This window comes from Rattus norvegicus, chromosome 13 (genome assembly GCF_036323735.1).
Source record: "Rattus norvegicus strain BN/NHsdMcwi chromosome 13, GRCr8, whole genome shotgun sequence".
Taxonomy (NCBI): Eukaryota; Metazoa; Chordata; class Mammalia; order Rodentia; family Muridae; genus Rattus; species Rattus norvegicus.
Window position 1 is genome coordinate 102927653 of NC_086031.1, and position 13147 is coordinate 102940799.

Genomic DNA, 13147 nt, shown 5'->3' on the forward strand with positions numbered 1-13147 from the left:
CACACTCTTAAAGGTCCACTGTTTAAAATGTGTGGCGTCCTCATTTGAGGACCTCTGGTCAGGGAGAACTGGCTTTGCTTTGCTCAGATGCATAGAAAAAAAAATATACAAATAGCGTCATGCACAAAGAAAAATGTAAAGTACTCTAGGATGTAAAATACAAATGATTCCACACTAGTTTGCTTTAAAACCAGCACACAGCATGTGAAATTAAACAAGGCACAATAGCTGCTCCTATCAGTAAGTGTCCCTAATCTTCAGAGCTTAGAAACACAGATAGTCCTGAACTTTGTTCTTAATTTTAATAGAGGGAAGATTCTAGTCTGCACTAGATAAGTGTACAGAGTTAGTGTCCTCTATGGACCTGGTTTCAGCTTTCATAGAACCACACTGTTATCTTGTATTATAACCTTTCAGTGTTTTTTCTTGCTCATATTAAATTACACACACACACACACACACACACACACACACACACACACGACTGGAGTTGTCACAATGCTTGCGGAAGTCAGAGGATAATTTGTGAGAGTCTGTTCTCTTCTATAATGTGTGTGCGTCTAGGAGATTAAAGTCAGGTCATCGGCCTTGCCGTCAAGCTCTTTTGCCCACTTACCCATCTCACTGACCACCCTCCTAGCATTTTTATGGTGTCTTTGTACTTTAGGGACACCAAGTAAAACAAAGCCAGGAGCACCAGCTAGAGACCAGACTCTTCGCACATGCTAGAGATAACTCAGATTCAGACCTATGTCTTCTCCAATCGATTCTCCCAGTAGTAAGAGAAGGTCCAGGAAGCTCAGTGGCCAGGCGGGTAATCAAGTCATCTTCCCCTTGCTCACCTAAAGACTGAGCACTTGTGGCTTTGAAATTTTCTTTGAGACTACAGAAGAAGCAAGAAGATGCCCAGGATCCGTGAACTCATGGCAGCGCTTGGTAGACCTTACTCAGTTTCTCTAACTTTATGATGTTGCAGTCGGAATTCAGGACCATCGGTTTCCTTTATTCACTGAGACATGCTTTGTGTCCTAATACTTGGTGGATTTGGAGAAAGTTCCCTGGGCTACTGAAGAATGAGAATTCTTTTGTTGAGGTAGAACATTCTGTAGATGTCTGTTAGGTCCATCTAATTCATGATGGCATCTGACTCCAATGTTTCTTTGGTGGTTTATTTTTTGTTTTTTGTTTTTGGTTTTTTGTTGTTGTTGTTGTTGTTTTGTTTTGTTTTTGTTTTTATCTGGATGATCTGTCTTTAGGTGACAGTGGGGTACTGAAGTGTTACCCACTATCACTGTGCTGGTATTAATTAATGTTAGATGTATTAGTATGTGTCTTAAGAAACCTTATGCCCCACATACAGTGAGTGTGTGTCTAATGTCCGCATAATGTGTTCTGTTGTTAAGTACCACGTGATAACATGTACCTCTTCCACTTTGGGCTTCAAGATAATTTCACAGATATTAGAATAGCAACGCCTAGTTGTGTCTTAGTTCTTTTCCTTGGAGTCCTACTATCTGGCCTTTTACCTGAAGATGGTGTTCATCTTTGGTGGTGAGGTATGTGTCCCAAAGACAGCAAAAACATGGAATCTGCTTGTCTTCCAACCTGTGTGTCTGAGCCTTTTTCTTAGAGAGTTGAGACCACTAATATTGAGAGTTAGCACTGAAAGGTCCTATTCATTCTTTCATTCTGTTGTTTCGTGATTCTGTTGATTTTCTAGCCCTCCTCTGATTGAAAGTCCTGGTATTAGTAGTTTCACGTAGGACTGTTACAAAGGTTAAATGATATTGTTTATGTAGCCAGCATTTATTACCTGGGTTTGGACGATAGTTCTGTCGATGTGGGTGATCTTTTAAATTCAATTCTTAATACCTTCAACACAGTCACTTAGTAACTCATTTTTACTTATTTTCTGGGCTGGAGAGATGGTCCATCAAGAAAAGGTAAAGGCATTGATGTAGCTGTGCAAGCCCTGATGGCTTAGGAGCCCACATGCAAAGCCTGGTGCAGTAGTGTGCACCTGAAATCCCAGCGCTCCGACGAGAGATGGGAAGCAGAGGCAGGAAAATTGGGTGGAATCTGGAGGGGCAGCTATGATGGAGTGAACAACACAGAGGAATCAAGAAAGGCCTGGGCAAAGGTGAAACTCTTGAGGTGTCCTCTAACCTCCTTGGGCACACCGTGACACATGCATGCACACACATGCACAGACATTCACACTTACTTTTAAAATGTATCTTATCTAGCATTTGCTTGAATGCCTTTGTTTGCAACGTGCTAAAAGCACTTAGTTCAGTGTAGGGTTGAAATTCTTCAGTGATTTTCAAACCTCCCAGCAGTGTGCTGTTTTCTTTTATGAACTCAACATCAGATTTTTGCCCTGGCTCTATAATAGTTTCTTTTCTTTTTTTTTTTTTTTTAATTTTTATTTATTTAATTTATTTACTGTAGCTGTCTTCAGACACACCAGAAGAGGGCACCAGACCTCATTACAGATGGTTGTGAGCCGCCATGTGGTTGCTGGGAATTGAACTCAGGACCTCTGGAAGAGCAGTCAGTGCTCTTAACCACTGAGCCACCTCTCCAGCTCCAATATTTTCAATAAGAGGAGTCTCATCGTGATAATCTCGCTTATAAAATGTAACCTTAAGTCTTTCCTACCTCAAGCCTGGTAGGAACTTTTCATCCAGTCCAGACCGAGGGAAAATGAAGAATTGCATGCTAACTCTGACCACTTAACCAGTTGTTAACAAATCTATAATTTCCAGACCTCTCAGTTTTTAGATGCATGAAATCCATTACAGAAACACTGTGACACTTAGGATGCTCTTTTTCTGGTGCCTGGAGGGCTTCCAGACTCGGGAAGCATCAGGTGACTATGCCCTGGGTATCATCACGTCATTCTACCGGGAAGCACCTCATGATAGGGAGAACGACATTTTTTCCTGTTCAGAGTCAGGCACAAATGTGACTCACGAGACTCTGTCTCTTAAAGAAAAAAAAAATAGTAAAGAGAAATATAAATTCTCCACATGAGGCTCATGATGAAATATTCTCCTGAGGTGCAGTCAAGAAATGTAGGTTTGTTTATTTGTTACTTGTTTGTTAAAAAGCAAAAAGCCGCTCACATGACTCAAATGCACCACCAAACTCATCAAGCAACCTGGATCACTCCTACCAAACCAACATGGTCAGTAATACTAATTCCTGGAGATAGAAATCGGTGGCTTTCTCTGGAATGTACAAAGCCAAAATATTGATTGGATTAATTGATTTATTTTTCACATGTACTTTGCGGGGATCAATATGGACAGAGTAACCTCAGGCAGGTAAGTTGCTGGGAGCAAATAGTCTATGTGGTTGCTTGGCAACAGAAGAATTACCTGGGTAATTAACTGGATTTCGGTTTTCAAATTATGTTTCCGATGCTATCAATAAACTACATCTTAGATCGAGTCTATAAATCCTGCTGGTAAAAGCAATGAGGACACCCGGGGGAAGGGTGACTGTGACAGTCAGAGCTGATCTTATAGATATGCATTTCTAAGTCCTACTATGTGCCAAGCACTCCCAGGCTCCAGTCAATTCTTATGCAAACAGCAGGAGGTAATTCCGCGCATTAGGAATTTGTGGAGTAATGGTGTGATAGGTCACCAGGCACTCCCCCGGGATTCAAAGGCAAATCTCTTCAACTGTTATCTTTGAAGAGTAATTCCTTACAGCTTTTAGTTTAACTCTTCAATCTGGAAGTTTTGCTGCCCTCCACCCACCCAAAGTCTTACAAATGCATGAGACATAGAGCATAGAGAGCTTGCCTAGCAAGCGCAAGGCCCTGGGTTCGGTCCTAAGCTCGGGGGAGGGGGGTGAGGGGGCGGGGGTGGGGTGGGGGGGGTGTACGACACAAAACACAAATGCATGAGACACACCCTTGCTTTGTAAAGTGGTATCCAGAGGTGGGGCTAGCTGTTGGCTAAAACCTAATGGTTCTAGGAGGGTGGAGGGTGGTGTTTTCTTGGGCAAGTCAGGAGCAGGAGAATTAATTGGTTGTGACCCCTCTAAGAGAAAAGAGCCACCAAGCTCTTTTGTGGATGAAACAAAAGATTCCACCTGTCCAACCCAGAGTCAGGAAAGAACTGACAGGATTCAGACATCATGCAGGAGCAGGAAGCTTCCTCACTGGGCAGGCACAGTAGAGATTGAGAAATGTCTCAAAGAGCTATGAAGAGATTATTTACTCAAAGACTGGTTTACAGTCCTGCTCAAGACTCTCTGCCCTAGGCAAAACCAGGTCCATTTATCTCCTAATTACCTGATAAACGTTAGCAGGAATAACTCCAAAGGACTCCAACCTCTAAAACAAGATGCCTGCTCTTTGTATGGTGTTTGGAGGTGGAAAGCCACTTACACACACACACACACACACACACACACACACACACACACACACACACACATTTATAATAAATCAGTGCTGAAACGGTAGTTTGAGGTTAAGAGCATGGATTGTTCTACCACATGACTAAGGTTCGATTCCCAGTAGTACCTTCATGGTGGCTCAGAACCACCGTCTGACTCCAGTCCATGGAGTTTGACTCCCCCTTCTGGCCTCTGAGGGCACTGCATGCATACATGTACACAGAATTTTTTTTTTAAAGTGAAAAAATGTCATAAAATCTCAACCTTTTTTAGGGGTGAGGAGTCACTGTAGTAACTTACCTTCTATGGTTGACCATGCGGTAAACAGTTCTGAGAAGACTCTAGTGAGTTATTGTTCAAGTTAGAGGCAACAAGAACCACTCAGCTTCCTCCTACACTGTCCTCTGAGCCCTGGATCACTACAGAACCAACTGAAAGAAAGGAGAAATATATGTAACCTTAATGGATGAAAAATTATAGAAAATTAAGAAGCAAGAGACTCTATAGAATATAAACCATTTACTCAGAGAAAGAACAGAGGCAGCTAGTCCTGCTGTTTGAGAACCCAAACATCCAAAATTATTTAAACTCTGCAGACAATAATGAGCCATTCTAATTTATCAAGATGATGACTATATTTTGAACTATCCACCCCTTAATCACGTCCTAATTAACAATACAGCCGCATTCAGCAAGCGCTTTTTTCCCTCACTAAGGATGGTGAGTTATCTAAGTTTAAGGCGTAATATTGAAACCCTGGCACTTTCTCTTGCCCATTTATCTTTTAGTCCATTAAAGAAAAGAATTGGCAACCATGCTTCTGCTGGGAAATCATTTTAATTAATCCTGCGTGGGCACATAAATACTTTTTATTAATCACGTGTTGATGAAAGGTTAGCTAGCTACAATATGGACTACCCAGAGTGGGTGTTCAGTCACCGCCTCGGCTGTGGTAGATGGCGCTGGATGCCTGTCTGGTTACAAACAAACTTCGCCTGTAAGTGAAATTTTTACCTTGCACTAATTCGGGGGATCCAACACTGGCTGTTGAGTGTAGCACCCAAATGACAAGGATTAGCAAGTTTCCAAGAAGACGAAGCCCACCAAGTGATTTGTGTTTCCTTTGCTGGTTGACAAGTGAATGAACCTTGTGTTATTGGGTCCTAGTACAGGCTAGGCATGTTCGTTGAGATAAACACACCCCTCTCAGTAATGATCACTTCATGCCTCCTGTCTAGTGTCTACGTTTGTTTGGAGGTTTTTGTGACAGCGTCTCATGACCTCTCACCCAGAGTGATCCCTCTTCCACAGGTGTGAGCCACCACACCCAACCTATTTTCCGCATTTTACTAGTGAGAAGAGTCAATGTAGATTTTTTTCAAACTCTAGGTTATTCATTGTAGATTTTTTTCAAACCGTGACTCTCTCTAGGTTATTCATTGCCTAGCTCTCAGAGGCAACTTCCAGGGGATTTATTTCCTCTCGTGGTTTTTCTTTTTAATCTCTTATTTTGTAAGCGTTTTAATTGTAGCGTATATTTGGTGTGCTAAATGATGGGCTTAATTATGACATTTTCATGGGTACGTGTAAGGTCTTTTTCTGCTCATAGTCCCCTCCCCCACTGTTGCCATACTCCAACCGCCCAGCTCAGCTCGTACTGGCCACCGGATTCTGTCCAAATGGCCGTCTTCCGGTTTGCTGCCGTGTGTGTGCCTGCATGCATTCATAAATATTGTTGAAATCCAGTTTCTGTTTTTCCGCCAACTTAAATCACATAAAAAAAATTTTGTTATTATTTCCACAACCTAGTCCAAAATTTAAAAGATAATTTTGCTGTAGAAAATGTGCAGTACAATTGTGGGTCATCCCATGGTCCAGAGGGGTCATTTTATCTGCAGGTCCAAACCTCATAAGAATGTAGAATGCACTTGCCTTTGGGAAGACTGAGTTCTTCTGTTCACTTAGTGGGCAAGAATACATCCACTGGTCCCTACTCATGGGTGTGATAGGATACAGGACACCAGATCTCGACCAAACGCACAAAGATGTGAGGTCCTCCCGCCTCCGAGGATGTACCACTGCCTGTGGAGGGAAGCAAAGGCTGCAGAGGAGCTCCCAGCCCACGTCAAAGCCCCGTACAGTTATCATCAAAGTGAAGGCAGCCTGCTTCTCTCCCTCACCCCCAGAGAGGACATAATCCAGACACCCCTGGCCACACAGAGGAGGGTATCAGCCAGTGTGTCAGAGACACTGCTTTAAGGGTAAGCCGGTTTGTAAAGCAAAGGCTGCTATCAAACCGAATTAATGGGTGATATTTTTTTTTACTCTTAGAATTGTTACTGCTCCTGCTCCTTAAAAAATTACTTTAAAGGGTTCCTATGATTGACTTGTCCCATTGTGAAGTACGCACCTGCTGTGAAACGAAGCCATGGAGGGGAGGGGAAAAAAAGTTGAATAATTTAACTTTTTTATTTGTAAGGATAATCAGGGTTTTTCTGATTACATCTTAACTTCATAAATGTTAAATAACCTATCAGCATCTAGTTGTTGTAAATTATGAAAAGGAACACTGCCAGGAATATTAACCGGTACAGCCCTTGTTCTTCGGAGAACAAGGAAATGTGTTGTGGCAGCTTGTCACCGTGCAACTGGTAACTCTGACACCAAATAACAAAACTGCCATTTGCACTTAGGCGAGATTGGTTCACACGCTTTTCTGAGGCTCCTTTTGCTCTGACAGAAATTTATGAACTCGGGAACTAACCAAGTCGTAAGTCTCCCCAGCTGGTTCTAACAAATATGCCCATTTCATTTCATTTAGTCATTAGGGTACCAGGGGGGGCTTCGTCGGCTTGGACTCATTGCAGATGGCATGGGGTTTCAGGGACACTGCAGACGGCGTGTCACTGCCCTGCAAAGTGATGGCAGGGGTGGGACCCTCTTCCTGGGTGTTTGTCATGAGTTTGACATGTCCACAGTTTAGAGGTACATTTTCTGTTCCAACACCTCATAGGTGTGTGTAAAGGGCTCTCGATGCCCATTTACTTCGGGGTGAAAAATACATTTCCCGGGTTCACGCTGTGGCTAGCCATGCTTAAACCTAGATCAATATTGTGTCTATCTCTGAAACACAGTAGAAGTGCAATCTTGTGCCCCAACCCCGCTGGGAGCCCTGTCATTTCTGAACAGAGACATTGAAGGATAGAGAGTGTGGAAGCGGTCTGTTGTAGGTACAGACTGCAGACAAAGGAACTGACCTCAGACAGATCGGGTGGGAGACCAACTGAAATTACCACCGAGGATGAACGACAGACTGTCTGCGCACCGCGACTTGGTCTTGTACAAGTGCACACGTAAAAAGCCAAAGGACGAGAGAGTGGTAGGACAGTCACTTGCTCAGACATAACATTCACATCTGTTTGGAAGAGTAGCTCTTTCGTGAGAGGTATTAGAGGACGCATGGTTAGTTCTTGTTATTACAGCTTTACTATCCTTCCTTCATCTGTTTCTTTTGTGTAGAGATGGAGATTTTTGACAGATCTTGTGGGAATGAGCTAGAATACTCTGGTTTTACGCCATTTTTGCATGGGTATAGCTATCTGACGAATGGTGTCAGCACTTTACAGAGGAAGCGACTGCTGTCCATAGAGGTTACTTGGTGTGTGGTAGTGACTGGAAAATAGGGGCAGAGATGATCTGATCCGAGTCCAGTGTGCAGTTTATCGAGTTCAACAGCACATGAACAGGGCATGTTTTATACAACTGTGTTTTCTAGACTCTTCCACAAGACCTACCCAAGGAACAAAGAGACAGAGTGAACATGTGATCCCAAGGAATTGGCCTCAAGCACTGACCAGGCGTTTGCAGTTTTTAGTCTTACGTTTGATCCTCCAGTCTACACAGATTTGCCATCCCTGCATTCGCCTTGAGTCCCACAGTTCACCCTGTTAGAAGGCATTTGTTACAAACCTCCATCACTGAAAAGTGATACATTGTACCGGGGAAACCTAAGAGAACCACCCCCAGTACCAGGTTCCACGTCTGTTCTTCTTGATTCATTGTATCATCCTACAGGATAGACAGCAGTCCCCTCTCATGGGACTGGGAATGGTGAAGTGAACAATACTCCTGATAGCAGTTTCTGTAGACACATTTTCGTGCTTAAAGGTCAAATTGCAAGCTGAAAGCACCCCTGGTTCCCTCTCAGTAATCTCTACTGAGTCACGTGGTGCTCTCTGAAGAATGGAGTGCATAGCCTGGTACCTCCCCCTCACCCGTTAATAAACTGAGAATCTCAAATGACCTCTGTAACCAATTCTCTTCCTCCAACCCTCAAGCTTTATTTAATATCAGCAGCTTGCAGGGAACTCTGAACAAGGTTCCTGGTCTCATCTTGCAGTTGAGAATTAGGCCTTGAAGAACTTCTTCTAGATAAATCCGTGATGTGTACTCATTAAACCAACCAAGAGAAAGGTGAACCTATCTAAAAATCCTGAGGATTTATCTTATCATAGCTTTATAGCCACACATGAAAAGGAATACAGAATTTTCTACTGTTACACTGAACACACGTGGCAGAAGCCAGACCAACTGCTCTGTGACTTCCTTCACCCTATTGCTCATTTCAAGGCAATGATGGAGAGACTGACGTTTGAGTTATCCCCTGAGTTCCTGGAGAACAGTTCTTTCCAGCACAAGGGGACTTCAACATGAGTTTCTTCTGCAGTCCTAGGTGTGACTCACTCTAACGTGACCTCTGTCTCTAACCTTTTAGCCTTGCAAAACTTTTTATGACTTTATCAAACAGTTTTCTAAATCCAGACATCTCAGGCAGAAAAACCCGCAGCCAAGTTTTATGAACAAGGAAAAGTGAAACTCTATTAATTTCCATGGCTCAGATAGGAAAATCACATGTTTCCAAATGTCTTTGTCTTTGAATATTCTTTAACGTGAGCCCACATGTGTCCAGGATGGGTGGGTCTCAGATGAGGAGACTTGGTATTTAGGACTTAAAATTTAAACCTCTAGTTTTCCTGCTCCATTAATGGCAATTTGGCAGGTTCAGAATTGGTCTACTCGTCTACACAGCTTTTCTCAGCCCTGCCCTGTAATTTTCCTTTCCTGTTAGCTTAACCTAAAGTTCTATTTTCAAAGCTTAGAATTATAAGCTTCCCTATGCACTCGGACCAAGTCATTATTTCTACTCACAACCAGCCGGGACGCAATCCAGAACGAGTGGCCTTGACTTAACTGAGATTTAATTTTCTTGTCTTTGGGGGAAGGGAGCTTGGCGTTTACAGCAGTATTTGCTGCTCTTCCAGAGGCCTGGTTCAGTTCCCTGCTCCTACACCTGCAACTGTAGCTCCAGGTACAAGAGGGGGGAGCTGATGCCCCCTACTGGCCCCTGTGAGTATTGCATACAAAACGCAAATACCACACTCAGGCGTTCACATTAAACAAATAAGTAAGTAAATATTTTAAAAGAGAGAGGTTACCATTATTCTAAAGTCTAATCCATTCATTTAATCACCTGATAAATGATTGAACTTCTGTGCTAAAAGCTAGACGCAGGAGCCCCGTTCACAAAATAACATTCTCCAACCTTTTGAAGCTGGTGTTCGATAATAAGAGAGAACAGCGTTCTGTGGGACAGCACAGGGTTTCTGGGAAACTGCTTGTCTAGCTCATATGACTGCCACTGTCATGATATAAACCTTCCCTTTGAGCCTGACTTCCTGTCTCAAGTTTTAACCCATCATTCACCAGACAGCGATACTTTACACACTCAAGTCTTTTTATTGTCGTTTGTCTATAACCCCCAAATTTCCTGCAGAGATCGTGAAATCTAATGACCACTTGGGTTACCCCAAGGGGCTTCCGCAGGCCCAGGCTTAGAAACATGGAGAATGGTGTCACCATTAACTGAAAGAAGAAACTTAGGGAGCTTAGAGTTTGTCCATCGTGGGTAGGGAAGGGGAAGGCAAGCCTAGCTCATTTTGATCACAATCTCCTGTTGAGATTGAGGTCACCCTAGGCCTAGGAGATGGCTTAGATAGGAAAGAATGTGTTATACAAGCATCAGAACCGAAATTTGATCCCCAGACTCAACATTAAAAACAGATGAAATAAACAAACAGGTATGGCACGTACATTTGTAATTTAGGTCCTGTGTTGGGGAGACAAATGGATCCTAGGGCCTCACTGGTCAGCCAGCCTCACCTACTTGATGGGTCCGAGGTCAGTGAGAGAGCCTGTTTCAAAAGGAGAAGATGTCCTCTGGCCTCCACATGCATGCATGAATTGCACACATGCATGTCCACTCACACGTTAGTACATGCACACATGTAGACATGAGCATGTGCTGCTCAGTCTGGGTTGCTAGGTTCTTCCCAATGGAGCATATTTCTAAAGAAGACCATGGGGCACCAGCGTGAAAATCTTCCCAGTGCATTGTTTGCACCCACTATACAAGCAGAGCCAACTCTTCCTCTGTAGACCTCACCTCTCAGGTGACCTCCGGCAGGCGCTGAGATGTTCACTCTGTGAGGTTATCAATGAGTTTCCTTGTTTCTTTGGTAGCAACAAACTTACAGATACTCCGCATGTAACTAACCCGGTAAATGTCCCACACTCCCCCATCAGTGAGATAATTCAGTCAGAGCCACTGTTATTGTCTCCATTCAAAGCACATCTTCTTTCCTCTAAAAAGTGTATGTTTCTTCATGACCATATAAAACTTAACAAGCATTTAATAATAGGAATAGGTTGTGAATAGATTTAAAAAGAAAGAAAGAAAGAAAACAAAAGCCTACTTTCTTTAGGAAGTGCTAGTGGAAAAAAATGACAGTTATTGGACCCAAATTCCATATGTATTTAAGGCCCATAAGTCTCACTGACGGAGTGGACTGTCGTACCTCAATAATTAATGCCCTCCAGGTAGACAGTGACTTGGATATTTTATGGGCCATTATGTCAAAGATCCATGTCAGATGAGATGCTTACACCACGGTCTACAGAAAAATTATTGTCACAAGCAAACTGGAGTTGTTTTTTTTTTTAAATGTACTTTAAGTAAACCTAGGGAGGATGTGACACCCTCCTTAATTGCTGCATGTTTTAAGTGACAGGTGCCTTCATTTTTATTTACCATCAGAGTGTATCTTTGAATATGACTATTATGAATGTTTAAACAGCTCTTGTCTTTGGAGTGCACACTGCAGTGTTTTCCAACCTGTGTTGTGTGTAGCTTCAGTCCTACCCCAAGCCGCCCTTTACCTTCCAGAGATAACCTTGTGTGCGTGCACGGTTCTGAGGGGAGCGAGGCATTGGTGGGCTTGCATGAGGCAATTACACATCGTTCTTTCTCTTTCTCTCCCACTTCCCAGGGATCCTGCTTCCCAAGATTCCAGTGGAGTACAGCATCTTACTCAGCGGTGGGAACATGATGCTCTTAACTTTCTCGGTTGGACTCCGTCAGTCTGCATACCTGAAAAACCTGGCCCCATTCACACAATATGAAATACGGATACAGGCCTGCCAAGAGGGTGACTATCTTTCAGAAACTTGACCAGGGCTGTGGGAAAAGTATCTCAAAACATTTTTTTTCTTTCCTTAAAAAGAAACAGTTAAAATACAAAGAGTAATGATTAATTTCTGATGTGTGGGAGACTGATTGCCCAGAAAAACCAGAGCCTGGCATTCATTGAAGCCTAAGACATCCCTACACATTGCATGAATATTTAAATACATAAAAAATACATTAAAGGGTACATTAAAACGGTAGCTTTGTAAAGCCTTGTTTTATAAGGCCGTCTAAAAGAAAAACACATAGCTCGCAGAGAGGCCATTAGGAATACAAGACGAAATAGGCTCTAGAATAAATGTCATAGAAGAATGTATTAAACTTGATCTTATTTAAACATTTTCAGGAGGGAGGAGGGAAAAGTTATTTAAGAGCCGAGTTGTAAGCCAAGCTTGGTGGCGCACACCTTTAATCCCAGCACTCGGGAGGCAGAGGCAGGCAGATTTCTGAGATTGGAGCCAGCCTGGTCTACAGAAGGAGTTCTAGGATAGCCAGGGCTTATCTTTAAAAAGCAAACAACAAAAAAGAGTTGAACTGCACACAAATGAGTCTCTGTATTTGGTGGTGATTCCTTGGAGCCAATGCCTTGGGTCTGAGGTCTGTGCTCTAGCCTCTGGCCTGGTAGAAACATTGCCATCTTAGACAGAATGTGGCCCAGTCCTTCTTCCCTGTCATGGAGGACTGAAGAGACATAAACTGATACTCAGAAAAAGAAAACATGGAATCCAGAGAGAATATTACACATTACTTATCTCTTCTCTATGAGAAAGACAGATGTATAAGGCCGGGCATGGTGGTACACACTTTTAATTCCAACACTTAGAGGCTGAAGCAGGCAGATCTCTAAGTTTGAGGCCAACTGGTCTACCCAGCAAGTTCAGAAGCCTACCAGCCTATGCTCTCTCACTTTCCTTGTCTCGTTACCCTAGACTTGGCTCAAGTTTCAGAGCTGGTCCTGATGACTCGTGTCAGAAACCCCAAGTCTATTTATTGACTTTACCTTACAAACTAGGCCATAGTTTGTTTGAAGGGTTTACTCCCTGATCCAGCCTTTCACTCAGCAACATGGAACTGGTTTTTGAGTGAAGCTCTCATAACTTCAAGGCAAAATCATAACATGCTATGGATCTATGCTGTAGACCGCCAATA

General features: G+C 43.0%; 1 protein-coding gene across 1 annotated transcript in view; it reads left to right on the forward strand.

Moving 5' to 3' along the window:
* Ush2a (usherin) overlaps positions 1-13147 on the forward strand; it is a 666448-nt gene that overhangs the window by 558870 nt on the left and 94431 nt on the right. The window contains exon 58 of the mRNA NM_001302219.1: positions 11802-11960. Coding sequence (NP_001289148.1) covers positions 11802-11960 — 159 coding nt within the window. The remainder of the gene's footprint in view (positions 1-11801; positions 11961-13147) is intronic.